The sequence below is a fragment of the Danaus plexippus genome, assembly GCF_018135715.1.
Source record: "Danaus plexippus chromosome 13 unlocalized genomic scaffold, MEX_DaPlex mxdp_15, whole genome shotgun sequence".
Classification (NCBI taxonomy): domain Eukaryota; kingdom Metazoa; phylum Arthropoda; class Insecta; order Lepidoptera; family Nymphalidae; genus Danaus; species Danaus plexippus.
The window spans coordinates 4,177,445-4,191,506 of record NW_026869849.1 but is presented as its reverse complement, the minus strand read 5'-3'; the positions used below and the strand labels follow the sequence as shown (position 1 = coordinate 4,191,506).

At 30.1% G+C, this 14,062-nt stretch overlaps 1 protein-coding gene across 2 annotated transcripts in view; it reads left to right on the top strand.

Annotated features, from left to right (window-relative positions):
• The window catches only part of LOC116769926 (serine/arginine repetitive matrix protein 1), a 62,291-nt gene that overhangs the window by 11,661 nt on the left and 36,568 nt on the right, over positions 1–14,062 (top strand). Inside the window, exons 1-5 of one of the 2 annotated variants that reach the window (XM_032661136.2) lie at positions 10,435–10,572; positions 10,645–10,681; positions 10,926–11,095; positions 11,429–11,504; positions 11,786–11,970. In XM_032661136.2, the coding sequence (XP_032517027.2) occupies positions 10,450–10,572; positions 10,645–10,681; positions 10,926–11,095; positions 11,429–11,504; positions 11,786–11,970 (591 nt within the window). In that variant the 5' untranslated portion in view covers positions 10,435–10,449. Of the gene's footprint in view, positions 1–10,434; positions 10,573–10,644; positions 10,682–10,925; positions 11,096–11,428; positions 11,505–11,785; positions 11,971–14,062 lie in introns of those variants that run through there. The other variant, XM_061527622.1, reaches the window with a different exon arrangement.

The window sequence follows — 14,062 nt, the reverse complement described above, 5'->3', positions numbered from 1 at the left end:
TACATTTCATAGCTGACATTTCTGTACTTAAGGTATCTTAAATTACAAACGGAAACAATTCTTATAAGTCTACGTATATATTAAGATATTATTCTTTTAAACATACTTTTCATTTTTCGAAAAAAATATTAATTACATTAGGTATAAATAATACTAACAATGAGATCACAATGTCTATAGTAAACGGATACCCCGTTCTTAACAGCCAAATAAATGTAATGGTAAAGTGTGAAATCCGGCGAAATCTTATCGAAAAACTTAATAGTCTTTCCGCGGCGTATCAAAAACGAACGTATTGCCCCATTGTGTGAATGGAAAATGTCCATAACAAGGCAAACGGACGTACTATCCGACTGCATACAATGGTTTAGTAGCTCAGTGCAGTTCTCAGTATCTGACGGCTTCGCGTTAATTTATCTTACAATATAATAATCAACAAATATAAGTGCGACAGTGATGTGTGTAGTGCTGTACGTTGGAATGATTAACGATAATTTTCGATAAATTATCGATTTTAAAACTTTAAAACAAGTGTATTTTACATGTTTTCGTTATAGTAACGTTTGTATATATTCTTTATTTCGTGTTCTCACGATTTGTTGTATCAGTATCAGTCACGACGTTATGTAGATATATTATATATCGTGAGTTTTTTTTTTGTCTCGAATTACTTCGCGATAGTGGATCTGTCATGTTAGTCTATACATAAATTTTATCATTTACATGATAACCGTTTCCCGTAATTTCGTATTAACAATGACAAATAAAAGCGTATATACTTTTGCCGTATATAGTTAGTTCTCTTTGGATCATATACTTGTAAAGTCTGGTAAGGATGGGACAAGTATTTAACGAATAGCATTTAAAAAAATCGATTGGTTGGTTTATAATTTGGTTACAAGATCTATATTATAACAGACAATTACTTTAAAATGGTTTTAATTCCTTTAAAACAGATAACAAAAAAGTAACAATTTCATAGCAACAATAAAACTTACGTGCTCGCGTTTTAGATGATGACTATTTAATTTCATTTGAAATGTCCGTTTCGCGAAACCGGGATCAACGTTTCTTAATAATCTGTCAAAACGAATTAAGTAATTAGTTCCAATCGCTAGCAACACTTGATAGATCCCACGCAGGTACGTTCATTACGTAAAACCCATTCAATGATCAGTGACAATAATAACAGCGCACCATGTCCACAGTCTGTGATAAAAACTTTGTCTCCATTGTATCAAAATACCGTGAAAATATATTTAAAAAAAGAATAAGAAGTATTTTTTAATTACACGTCACAGTTCCACGTAGAAAATTATTATAAGGTATCATGAATAAGATTTATATCCGGTAATTAAAAGAATAATTACATTGAAATTAAAACAAAAACTCCTTTTTTTATTTAAATCATGTCTGATAATCGGTGCGTAATTATATTAAATGCAGTACGTAATAGGTTTTGCAAATTGTTAAGTCTAGGCTGAGTAAGGTTTCCTTTTGCAGATTGTGTAAGAGCACATCGATATCCGACAACCCAAACACACTTTGTAAATTTAAGAATAGCCCGCTCACCTTGTTAGTCCGTGGGAGCGCCGTTTTATGTAAATTCCAACCTAACTACCGCATTTCTAAATTATGTTCGGACGTTTAACACATTACCGCTGTTTAGATTTTAAATGTTTATTTTATAATGTCGTGAATATTGTGCTTTTAAAAGAGATAGATATAAATATTATGAGTAAATTGATCAATTATTCAACGAATTGTATTTTTTTTTATATATCAGTTAAGAACATATTTCATCTTTGATACTTTTATGACTTGTGAATTTTATGATTTCTATAGTTATTGAATAATAATTATAATACATAATCATTGGCGTAATCATAACCAAACCGGCAGTTTGGAATACGATAATGAAATATATACGAAGATTTAGAAGCAAGAAATCAAAAGTCACTCATACGAATATGATATTTAATTCACAGCGAAATGTATCGCATTACTTTAAATTTTCCAGTTGTATAAAAAATGCTTTATATGTTCGTTTGTTTGTCCGACGTTCCTTGGTTGGACGTATCGCTTTTCGTCTGCCACACATACGAACTGCGGCTATCCGACCGTATGTTTCCGATCATATCAAAGTGCTTGATCGATCGAATTGATTGATGGAACGGTTAATGAACATCGTAGAATTTTTTGCACCTGTATATCCAGGATTAAAAAAAAATAACTTTCCGTTTTAAAGACAAACTTACTATCGCATTACATATAATTGTTCAAAGGATTTATTAATTTTGTAATATTAAAAAAAAAATACTACAACTGTCATTGTCACTGTCACTGTCAAATCATAATTTTATATATATTTTGTGAACATTTAACAAGTCATAGTTTCATATATACTAAACTGATTAAATAATGGGAACGAATTAATATATATAGCTAATTTAAAAATTAAACACTCAACTGTCAGCTAATATCATAACATTCGACTTACGCACTTACTGTGATGTATTTCCTTAATTTATGATATATATTTCGTGGTCAATGTGATAGAGTACATGATGAAACACTATTGTAATGTGTATTTAATGTATCATTCGATGACATTAAGCGCTTTTTACGATAGTTTCCAATATAAAAGCGAAAGAGAAAGGTGTATCTCGTAAAACATACGCTAAACACATTATGATTTGCTAGGAGAAGTATTTATTGATATAAATAACTTCGTTAAATGGTACGCTAGATTTCATTTGAAACTTATCTGTGAAATCAAATTGTCAAATCTTTTTATATAACTAAATGCTTGCATGCATGCACATATGCAAGCCTGTATGCAGGCATGCACGCACTCAGTCACAAGGATATATTAATAAAATAAGAGAGAACTTGCAGGATAACAAGTGATTACTCAGTTCACTACACCACACCAAACAATAGGTACATAATATCCGTATCACACATAAATTACAATTGAAATGGAAATATATTTAAAACCGCGAGTAAACACGATTCAGTTGTAAATGATGTGTGGAAACAATACATTTTACACTATACCTCCCTATATTACTGTAATGTTGCAAGAGAAAAATTAAGAAAATTAATGTATGCACTTGTAACACTGTCACATAATATTTCATTATATCAGACTGGATTTTAAATAAATAAAACTATTTAGCTTAATCCAATGACAACCATAGATACATATTACCTTTCATATATTGCTTATTTTTATATGACTTCTTTATAATATATGTGATTAAAATATATACTTAAATTTATTGACATAAATAACTGTTACTGTTTATGTTGTTTCATGAAATAGTCATAACATTTGGCCAGACAGATATTTCACATATATATCATATATATAATTAATCATTACTTATATTATAATTATTATGATTATATATGAAAAATATTTACACAGTATAACCGCAGGGGCACTTAAATGAAGTAATCGTGCTTAATCATATGCCATGGGTTATCCGTTGATCGATTCATGGCTAGCGTCATAAAAGGCAACAATATTTGCTGTGTAACCTATTTATGAATACAATAGCGTAATTCGTGAACCTCTGTTATCAAACTGATATATTTATATAATAATATGAATTGCTTGCGTGTAATTTGTACAATTCGAATATAAGTATTATAACTATTGTTTAATCTGAGTGCATTTATCTGCATAGAGTGCATGTCTGCATTGGGTGGTCTAATATTGAAAATTCCATATCATAAGTTACATGAATTATCGGTGTATTTTGAATATAAAATATATTATTATTATTTCGATTGCTTTTGTACAATTAAATATTGTTTTTCCAAACACAATAGCTTTTTAATTGTAATTAGTAAATTAAGAACGTTCAGAAACAGCTCATAAACAATATATTTGAAGATTATTTTCGCACTTTAATATTTTAAAACAATTTTATAAATAAATTGGAATTAAAAGAAGTCCTTAATCATGGTCTAGTATGCATTAGTTACATGTTGTCTTAAAATAAGACATGATAGATTCACGAGTCAAGTCATCCTATGTACACGAGATTATTAACCAGTGTCTATATATGAAGTGTATAGTCTATGTCGTGGATGCAGCCTTGCGGTAAGGGTCAAATGGCCGGTCAGTGGGCCACATTTTTTATTACACATATTTATTATATAATATATATGATTATTTTGAACTTAGCATAGTGATTTTACAATTATTTATTATTTCATTGTATCCCAGTTAATATCGACAGTTAATATCGAACTTAAAGTATTTATGCTTAATAGTTAGCTTATAAGAAAAAAATATTACAATAGAATATTTTGTAGAAACAAAAGATGTTCACTTGTAATTTTTTTCTTTCTATTAAATGTGCTATTTACGTATAATAAAAATAGCTTCAAACCAAGAAGTATATATATACTGTCTATTTTTTTCGACATCACTAGTTTAAAATACTAGAAGATTTATAGAATCTGCAGAATTTATTGCAGTTATAAAGATTGATTAAAATCAGTTAGATGATAAGAGCTTGTAAAGTGTATTATTTCAAATAAAATATTTATTATTAAAAAAATATATATGAGGTATCTTTGTATGACGATTAGGTTGAGGTTAAATAATTCTCTTTTCCTGAGTCCTATTACTGTATCATCTAAAAATAAAAAATATATACCTAGGTAACACTGAAATTTTTTTGAAAATGAAAAAAGGCTTAATCTAGAAAGCTGCCAATACTTTTATTGTTTTTCGAAGTAATCTCCGTTTCTTTCTACACATCGTCGCATTCGATGGAACTACCCAGAAAAGCAGTGGGCCCATTCCTCCTTAGGGATCTCTTTTAGGGCATTTTCGAACGCTTTCACCACATCTTCAGGGCTCGTAAAGCGAATACCTCGAATTTTATTTTTTTTATCTTGGGAATAAATAAAAGCCTCAGGGCGCCAGGTCACAACTATATGGTGGATGACTCATAATCTCGACACCAACATAGTCAAATACTCAACTGTCCATTTCAATAGTCGTGGTGAAAGAGGATCCTGCTTTGAGGGCGCTGCTGTCGATTTTTTTCCAAGACAGCAGACAAACAGCGATTGACATACCATTTTGCAGTAACTATCCTTTTATCTTCTAGCACTGTCGCGAAATGACCTTTCTTATCAAAGTATGAGGCAATCATCTTTTTTCTTCCTTTCTTTATCTTAGTTTGCCGATCCTCGAAAGGAAACACTCACTGAGCTGATAGTCTTTTGGTTTCGGGTTCGTAGCAATATATCCGGTTTTCATCAGCTGTAACGATGTCAAATACAGCATTTGAGTCACCGCTGTTGAACTTATCTAACATTTGGCCACACGAGTCCATACGAAGGTGTTTCTGGTGGTCGGTTAAAGTGTGGGGAATCCATCGGGTTCATAGCTTCCTGACGCCTAAATGTTCGTGTAATATTTTTTGAACTTAACTCTGCCAATGCCTAGGATTGCCCTTATCTGCTAATAGGTCACTCTCTTATTTTATTATATTATGAGTCGCACAGCACTAATGTTATTTACAGTAGTCGGTATTAAAGGACGTCCCTCATGTAGATCATCGTTTAGATTGCTACGTCCCCGTTTTAACTCGTTAAACCAATTGTAAATAGATAAACCAATTGTAAATCGCGCCTCTGCGCGAGATGGAGCTTCATTAATAAGTGCTATTCGCAGCCTATCGTAGCTTTGTTGTTGAGTAAGTCTACAACGAAAGTCATAAAAAGTCATCGACCGAAAATTTTCTCACGTTAGGTTCATTTTCAAGTATAACAAGAGTTTTAGATTTGCCGCCAATTTACAAAAACAAATGACAAATGAATGCAATATACTATATGAGGTTACCAAAGAGTCCTAAAGTTGTAATTGAAAAAAAAATCATTTGCAATGTTTCTAACGGGCCAATTCTAAACATTTTTAGTGTTACCCACGTATATATCATTTGGGGATAAACGATTCAAACGATTTCAAACGATTCAATATTAAAGAACCACATTGTTTGAACCCATATTTGGAAAAATGCTTCAAAAATATTCAAATGTAACACTTTTGAGTATCACCAAATATAAACATTTCGTGCATCCAAGTGTTTTCTCCACAGGTCTTATAAGTAAGGCTCTTTATGGTCCTCTACTCCTACGCTGTAATTTTATTAGTTCATAAATAACTTTGCAATTCTAAAAGGAAATAACAATCACTTTCACTATTCACATTTCACACTTATAATATTTAATAATTTTAAATATTGATTTTCCTAAGCTGTAAGTGACGGCTTTATTATGCTAATACTTTTGCGCATTTCCTTGTTGCTCAAATCGGCATTCTACGGCAATCTTATGTACCTAAATCAAAATCTACTATTGTCATAGGTTCATTTTAATATAAATTTTATATACACCAGTTACCCTACAGTAGTTGTATGGAAATTTGTTATAACTTATACGTGAAAAAAACAATTACTTATTAGTTAATTATTCATTTAGACCTAAGAATAAAACTTTTCAGTACTATTTAAATTGTAAACTTATACTTTATAGTGTTTATTTAAATTTACTTACTTACTTAATCTATATCGATGAATAAATTAAGTGTTACAAATTATTTTAAGCTGATTATTTCACAAGCGCTTAAAAAATGTATTCCTTATTATATTGCAATATCTTAACGATTAAATCTCTATCAATCATGAGTAATTTGCATTCAATTTTAGCCACAATCTGTCGCCGTATTCGGTATGACCTAATTGAACAAGTGTTACTAATACTTAATATCGCAACAAACTCTACAGAGAGAAACAGCTGATCGGCCAAAGATTATTTCTTATTGTTGACTATTAAGGAGTAAAAAAATTAATATTATTGTAACGTTTAATGGAATCAATCATTCACGTAAAATATTTTATCTCCGGTTAGAAATTTCATATCAAATACAAGTGATTAAAAGCGCTGTTCAGCGTTTCTATTGTTAACATGTTGCTGCACATAATTAAGTTTGTAAAGTACTTTAGGTCTGATTATGTTACCCTAAATTGATTTTAACACATTGTTCATATACAGCTGAGACTTCAAAAGATTTTCGTATGCATTGTACGCTGCAAGGCACTCTGTATTTGAGACCTTACACAAATGTTGCCCCACGGTGATATTGATATAATTTTCTGCTATTTGAATTTAATCTCTAAAAAAATCAAAATAAGATTGAGAGTCGCTTAAATGTTGTTAGAGCGTGTCGACAACTGAAATTTCTAAGTGTTCGTATAAATTTGCGTTTTACCAACGTTTTACACGCGCGTGTTATTATTTTTATTGGAAATCTTTGTTTACGGGTCTAGAAAGACGTTTAAAAAAACGCTCACCAAACACGTTACGGTGAAGAGAACTAAACCTCATTGTTTCGAAGACCTGATATTGATTCCAGCCGCTGGCAGTTGGTGAGGTTGAAGGTTGCTTGAACAATAAACTACACGCAAATTAATTGCACAATGGCTCCATATGTATTGAACGGTCATATCAAATGACCGGACATAACTGTGTTGTGCATAATACCTACCAAACATACCAATGTTCTAAATGCGTAGATTTTTAAGCGGGTATTTTTGTGTCAAAACATGTCTTTTGTGAAGACAGTTTCGAACTGAAGGGTTATAGGTTCCTTTTAACAATTGTCCGATTGTAATACAACATATTTCCTTTATATTATCCATAATAGATGGCGCCACTACACCATTAAATAACGGTCACCGTAATAATATTTAAGTACCTACTGATAAAAATGAAACATATATTTAGTTTATAATAAATGAATAAAAATTATTAAATTACCATTCCTATGTACGATAGTGATGATTTGTTTTTATGATTAATAATTAATTAAAGGGACATAAATAAAGGTATTGAAATGTATATCATTCAGAACACTATTGAAATATTTTTTTTTAAATGAATATTTTCTAGTTTTTTATTGCTTTTTTTAATATAACGGTCAGCAGGTTTTAACTTAATCGCCTTTACCATTTATATATTCGTGTGTACAAATATAAAATCTAAAAATATTGATTTGTTAGGCGAATTCTTTTATAAAGGAAACAAGGGAAATCAGCAAATCAATTATTTATAGCAAACGTATACAACAAATTACAAACATTTATTTAAAGTCCTTGTGAGTACAAGAGAAACCTCGAAATTGATTATTTTAATATGAAACACGCGAGCGTGGAACACCTGAAAACGTTCACATGACCCATTTGTGTACAATGAGATGAGTTACAAATACAATGCCTTAATCGTCGCGCTGCGCTGAACACTGCAAGGGCGCGGTCATACTTACTGGTGACATCTGACATCTGACGTTTGACGTATGACGTATGACATCTGACGTATTAGGTGCTAAGATGTCATTTCAAGGCTATTATGTTTAAACTTTTGTCCTCCAAATAATTTAAATTAGATGTAACCTACATAAATTTATAGCTTTTTTATATTTTGATAAAACAGGATTTTGAAATCCTTCGCTTTTATTCACAAAAATGTTGCAATGTAGTTATTATATTTTACTTTCTTTAAATTTATTATTTAAAATACGACTTTAATCATGAATATCAGATCTAACAATTTTTGATATAAAGATCAACGCGTAAACCTAGATATGTGTTCAAAATGGTCGAGATTATTTTAAAGCATGAAAATAAGATTTTAGTCAAACTTAATTACTGTGTTGACTTTAATGTTCCGATCTTCTTTTTATGAACACAAAAACAATATATTCATAACTTCTCTATCTTCGTCCTTCTTATCCCTTCTTTTATTTCACTTGCACACATTGATGGTATATATTTTTTTGTTAATTTTATCTCTCAATAATTATATCCTGATTGCACAATTAAGTGCTTGAGTTCATTGTTTGATATAACAATACACACTAAGTTTAAGCCTTGAAAAATATATAAAACGATCAATATAGAGTGAGTATAATTGATTTATTGAAAACTTCCAAGATTTATTATTCCGATAAATTGTTAAATTACACCGGTTTTCGTTAAGTTCAATATAAAGTGAAAAATATATTGACACATAATTATTACTGGTTGAATAATTTATTTATTAAAAGCGATTATTTTTTCTTTAAAAAGTTATGTAGTATTTTAAAATGTAAAAAAAACTTAGGTAAAATAGAATCAAATGTATTTTCAACATTGATACGTGTATTTTATGTTATTGATTGTATGTAAAAATATATTTATTTTATATGAAATAGTATTTCGATTACATAATTTAATGCATTATGAAAGTAAATATCACGTGGGCAATAAATAATGGCCTACGATTCCATATTTTTGCATAGAAAGGCTCCAAGTCAGTCCCTGTTGGCGCCATTGTGAATAAATTATAGGTACGTACAATGCGTTTTTCATTAGAATCACCGCGAAAACTATCGCAAATATAATAAATATTGCAAATAATAATTGAAATTTTGTAAAAAAAATATAAATAATTTTTAATATTATATATATTGTATGTGTTATTAATTCTATATTATATATATATATATATCTCAAGTCTGAACTGTTTATTGTGATACTGTTTAATATGAAGGGACTGTTCGTGCGGTACCACCGGAAACCGATTATATACGTGGAATACTCATTCAGTTAGGGCTGACAGTTGTATAATATTAAAAAAAAATATCTCTAAATTTTCTTTTTTAATTCAATGAGTAATAAGTAAAATTAAAAATAACAAACTCTTCGTCTCATTTTCATGTCAACATTATATTCAAAAATGAAACTAATATTTTTCGGATAAACGAAAAATATTCGTTTCATTTAAATGAATAAAACTCGCGAAAATCTTAGAACTCCTTATCTTAAAAAGTTATGATTATATCCGGTTGTAATTTCAAAAACCATTCCGATGTCTAAGATTTGTATCAAAATGTATATATATACATATATATATCTGCTGCTCTTGAATTTTTTTAGCGTCCATATTAAATTTAAACGTCTCTATCAGAAAAGCAATTTTGTAGTAAAGGGCTTAATGTAGTAATAAAGTTCATTAAGTTATTTTATTAATTAAACAATTATTGGTATATTTTTGTGTATGGAAATATTTTCATAAAATCGTCAACCCTAGGAACAATGCTCTGCCAAAAGAAAATGTTAATCCGCTTGCGTTGCTGATTGTACACTTCGAGTCCAGTCAATAATCGGTAGCACACGCGATTTTACCGACAATTAAAATAATATTATAGGAAAAACAGTTTTAAAAGGAATATTCAATTAAAATACTTTGATTATTGAGATATAATTATGTGTTGAACATGTATTAAATATTAATTCTGATAATAAGTGGAACATTGAACAAAATTCAGTGAGTGAGTGAGTGAACATAAATAGAATCCTTTATTAAATTATATGTATCTTAATGGTGACAGTTTTTACATATAGTGAAAATGGCGCCATCAAGCGGCGGCCGCGAATACTATTACATTATACCTCCAAATCGCCAAATCGACTTGAAACATATTTTAATAGATTAAGCTATCCGGTAAGAGATGGCGCTGATCAAATTCGTGTTAAAGTAATCTTTTTATTATATTAAAGATATTTCTGGTTACAGGCCGAGCCGGGTGAAACCATAGCCACAACCAAAGAAGGTAATAAAATAATTTTACACCTATCTAAATATTATACAACATTTAACCTCATCTTTGAGTACTATTTTTGCAATAAAATTGGTCATAATATAACACAAAATGCCAAAGAATCACGGAGTCAGTAGTTTCAATATATGAGATAGCATACAGCAATTGCATTAAAGATTTTCCTTTATCTTAAAAATAAAATCCATAAAATTGTGTTCGTAAAATTTAATAAAACATTATTTTTAATATTTTATAGAGGAATGGGTGACTCGCAAGACGAGCGAAGTTACCACAACCAGACAGATTGCTACGAGGGTGAAACGAGAACTGGTGTTGGAAGATGGAAGAATCCTCAGCGACTCCGGACCAAAGATATCTACCTCCGTCAACGAGGACACGCATACAACTAATTATCAACAAACTGAGGTTATAAATTAAACCTTTTTCAATAGGCAGTTTTCCTCACACTAAAGTAAAAAATCGTCATCTTATGAACTGAATTATTAATGAGAGAATGTTAAACTAAACTGATTTTTAGATAATGTTATTGAAGCTTTAATATATAGGTTTTTATTATTCTTAAAAATCATTCGTCATCATCATAAGCATGCTACTTTATGGCCAGTGACAATTTGTTAAACGTCAATTAGCAGATTAATATTCTTATAAACCTACATCGATATCTAATGAGATTTGTATAAACCTTAATTTATGCTTTTAGTATTTTTGGATACTGAGTAAAGGAATATTTTGTTACAGCATAGAGTACCCGAAGATCAAAAAGATGATGAAAATGCGAAGCTGATGAAAGGAAACGGTGGAGTTACCATTCAGGGTATGTTTAGTGATTACGACTTCTTAATGTCAATACGAGATAAAGACAATAAAAGTTTAATATATTTTTAATAGGATTAATAATAAAAAAAAATAATGCATAGAAAATACAAAAGCTACATTTAAATTTGCCTTAATCACCACTCATGGTAATAATTCCTATATTTGTCTTATTTATTACGTTATAAAATTTGAAATGAAAATCCTTTCAAAATAACCAAATATATTTTAGTCTGGATTTTAGAGAAAAAATTAACTTAATAACTTTTGTGTGAACGACAGCACTAGACGAGGTCCCTGACGCGATTTCCCCAGCGGGTACTAAGGTGCTGGTCTCGTCCCTCGTTGTGGCAAACCCCGAGGGGAAGGTTCGAGAGAGTCATGACCGACGCGTCCTAACTAGAAACATCACTGAGAGGGTTAGAGAGACAGAGGAGAGGATCCATCGCGGGGACACTACTCATGACGTGAGTAGTTTTTTTGTACTACTAAAATACTTTAGCAGTCTTTAGTAGGAGTGTTATTTTTTATTGTAAGATTACTATTTTTTTTACTTTTCAAATTTATTGAGCTCGGTGTAATCGTTTGTATTATAAGGCTGTCTCAATAATTGTGTCATAGAAGATTGAATGCATGGGTCTTGATAAACAAATTTGTTTATAAATTTTTTAAAGTAACACAGTTATTTTCTTCAACCACCTATTTTAAAAAATTAAACCTTTTTCTCATTGGTGTCAATTAACTTGCCTATCACTTTGGTGAAAATTAAAAATTTATAAAACTACTGTTTTTTTATATGCTGAAGGTATATGAATACGTTTTATTACGTGTCTTTTCTAATAACTATGAATAAATATAACAATGTTTCCGTAAACATTTAAACATTTCGCATGAAGGTACGCTAACAATGCTTTTTATGACTATAAATTTAGTTCGCAGGTTATTTTTCATCTCGTCTGGTTTTTTTTTTACATTGAAAGCATATCTTGATAGTTGTAAAAAGTACTCGAAAGCCTACCGAGAAAGGGATGAAGAACTCTAGTTTTATACTATTTCTATCAATACATAGGGTCAGACTTTTATCTCACACTATTTCTTTTGATTTTAAAATCGTTAGCAAAGAATGAAAATGTTCAAACTTATATTTTCAACGGCAGTGCAATTTGACGGAGTATATTAATTGAAAAAACTATCGCAATATATTGAACCGAAATTGAAGAATAATTGACGTTGGTTTAACTAAACAATATAGTTAACAAAGAAATTGTGTTAACGAATTTCAGATACATATAATTGTGAGGCGAACAATAACAAGAACACAATAAGTCGATTCATCTAACGTATTATTACCTCATTTATAATTATCTCATCTTATTAATTAATACATTAGTTTTGAATTCACATTTGTTGTATTTGTATTATTAATCTAATGTTCAGCGAGAAGACAGCGTTTAAATATTAGCGAGGTAGCGAGGCGAGGAGAAACCCAATTAATTCTATGTGAAACTGTAAGTAAATTTGTAATTTATGAAAAGTATCTGTCCTCTAAACTCTAAAACATATGTGTACATATAACCGCTGTTACCTTTACTGTAAACGCGACCTAATCGATAAATATAAAACTATAGATTCACGATAGTATTGAAGTCTTATCAGAAGACATATTGATAGGGCGTCAAGAATCCATTCAGAGCCTTGAGCACGTTATCTCAAGCTAATGGATCCCTGGGAAATACTGGACCTGTCCTGTCTTGATTTTTTTCCTCTTTTAGCATAAACTTTATAATATATGCCATTAAAATTATCTAGAGCCGTCAAAACATGCACTATATAACAAACAAAATATCAGAATAATGTAAAGGACTATTATCTGACAAACTCTGTGTATTAAATAAATATTCATTGAAATTACAATGTATAATGTCATGAAGGATAAAGTCTCGGTGATTTCGTGAGTTCCTTTATCTTATCGGAGGTCATCTGAAGCTTTTTGAAGGTAAACTTGTTGATGATAAGGGCGCCCGCATACCGGGCAGTACCTGTTATGTTCCGATGCTATCACAAATGGCATACATTATCGTGATACCAGCTCAACGTTTGCAAGTTATTAACTCATAAACTTCATAAACTATAACATCCGATAATGTTTTCTGATAAGCAATCAAATATAACATTTTGTATCGGATTAAATGAGCACGGGAATTGAGAACGCATTTCAATATTTAATAATGCAAATATCTCGATGTGTGATCTGAAAAGGCGTATGAAATTATATTAAATTATAGGTAAACGGCGTCTTTAGTTTTTTATAAATGTAAAGTTAATTTTACTATTGTTTTTTTGTTTAGCATCGAATTTATTTTATCTAGTTTTTTCAGAACCGACTTATTAACAAGTTATCCTGAAGAAATATAAGAGAATCATATTAACATAAACATTAAATAATAAAATACGTCTCACAAATAATGTTTCGATAAATTATTTAATATACATTGCAATATATGTATATAAATCATTAATGTATTTTGAAAAAATAACTTAATCGTGGCAGTCGGGAAC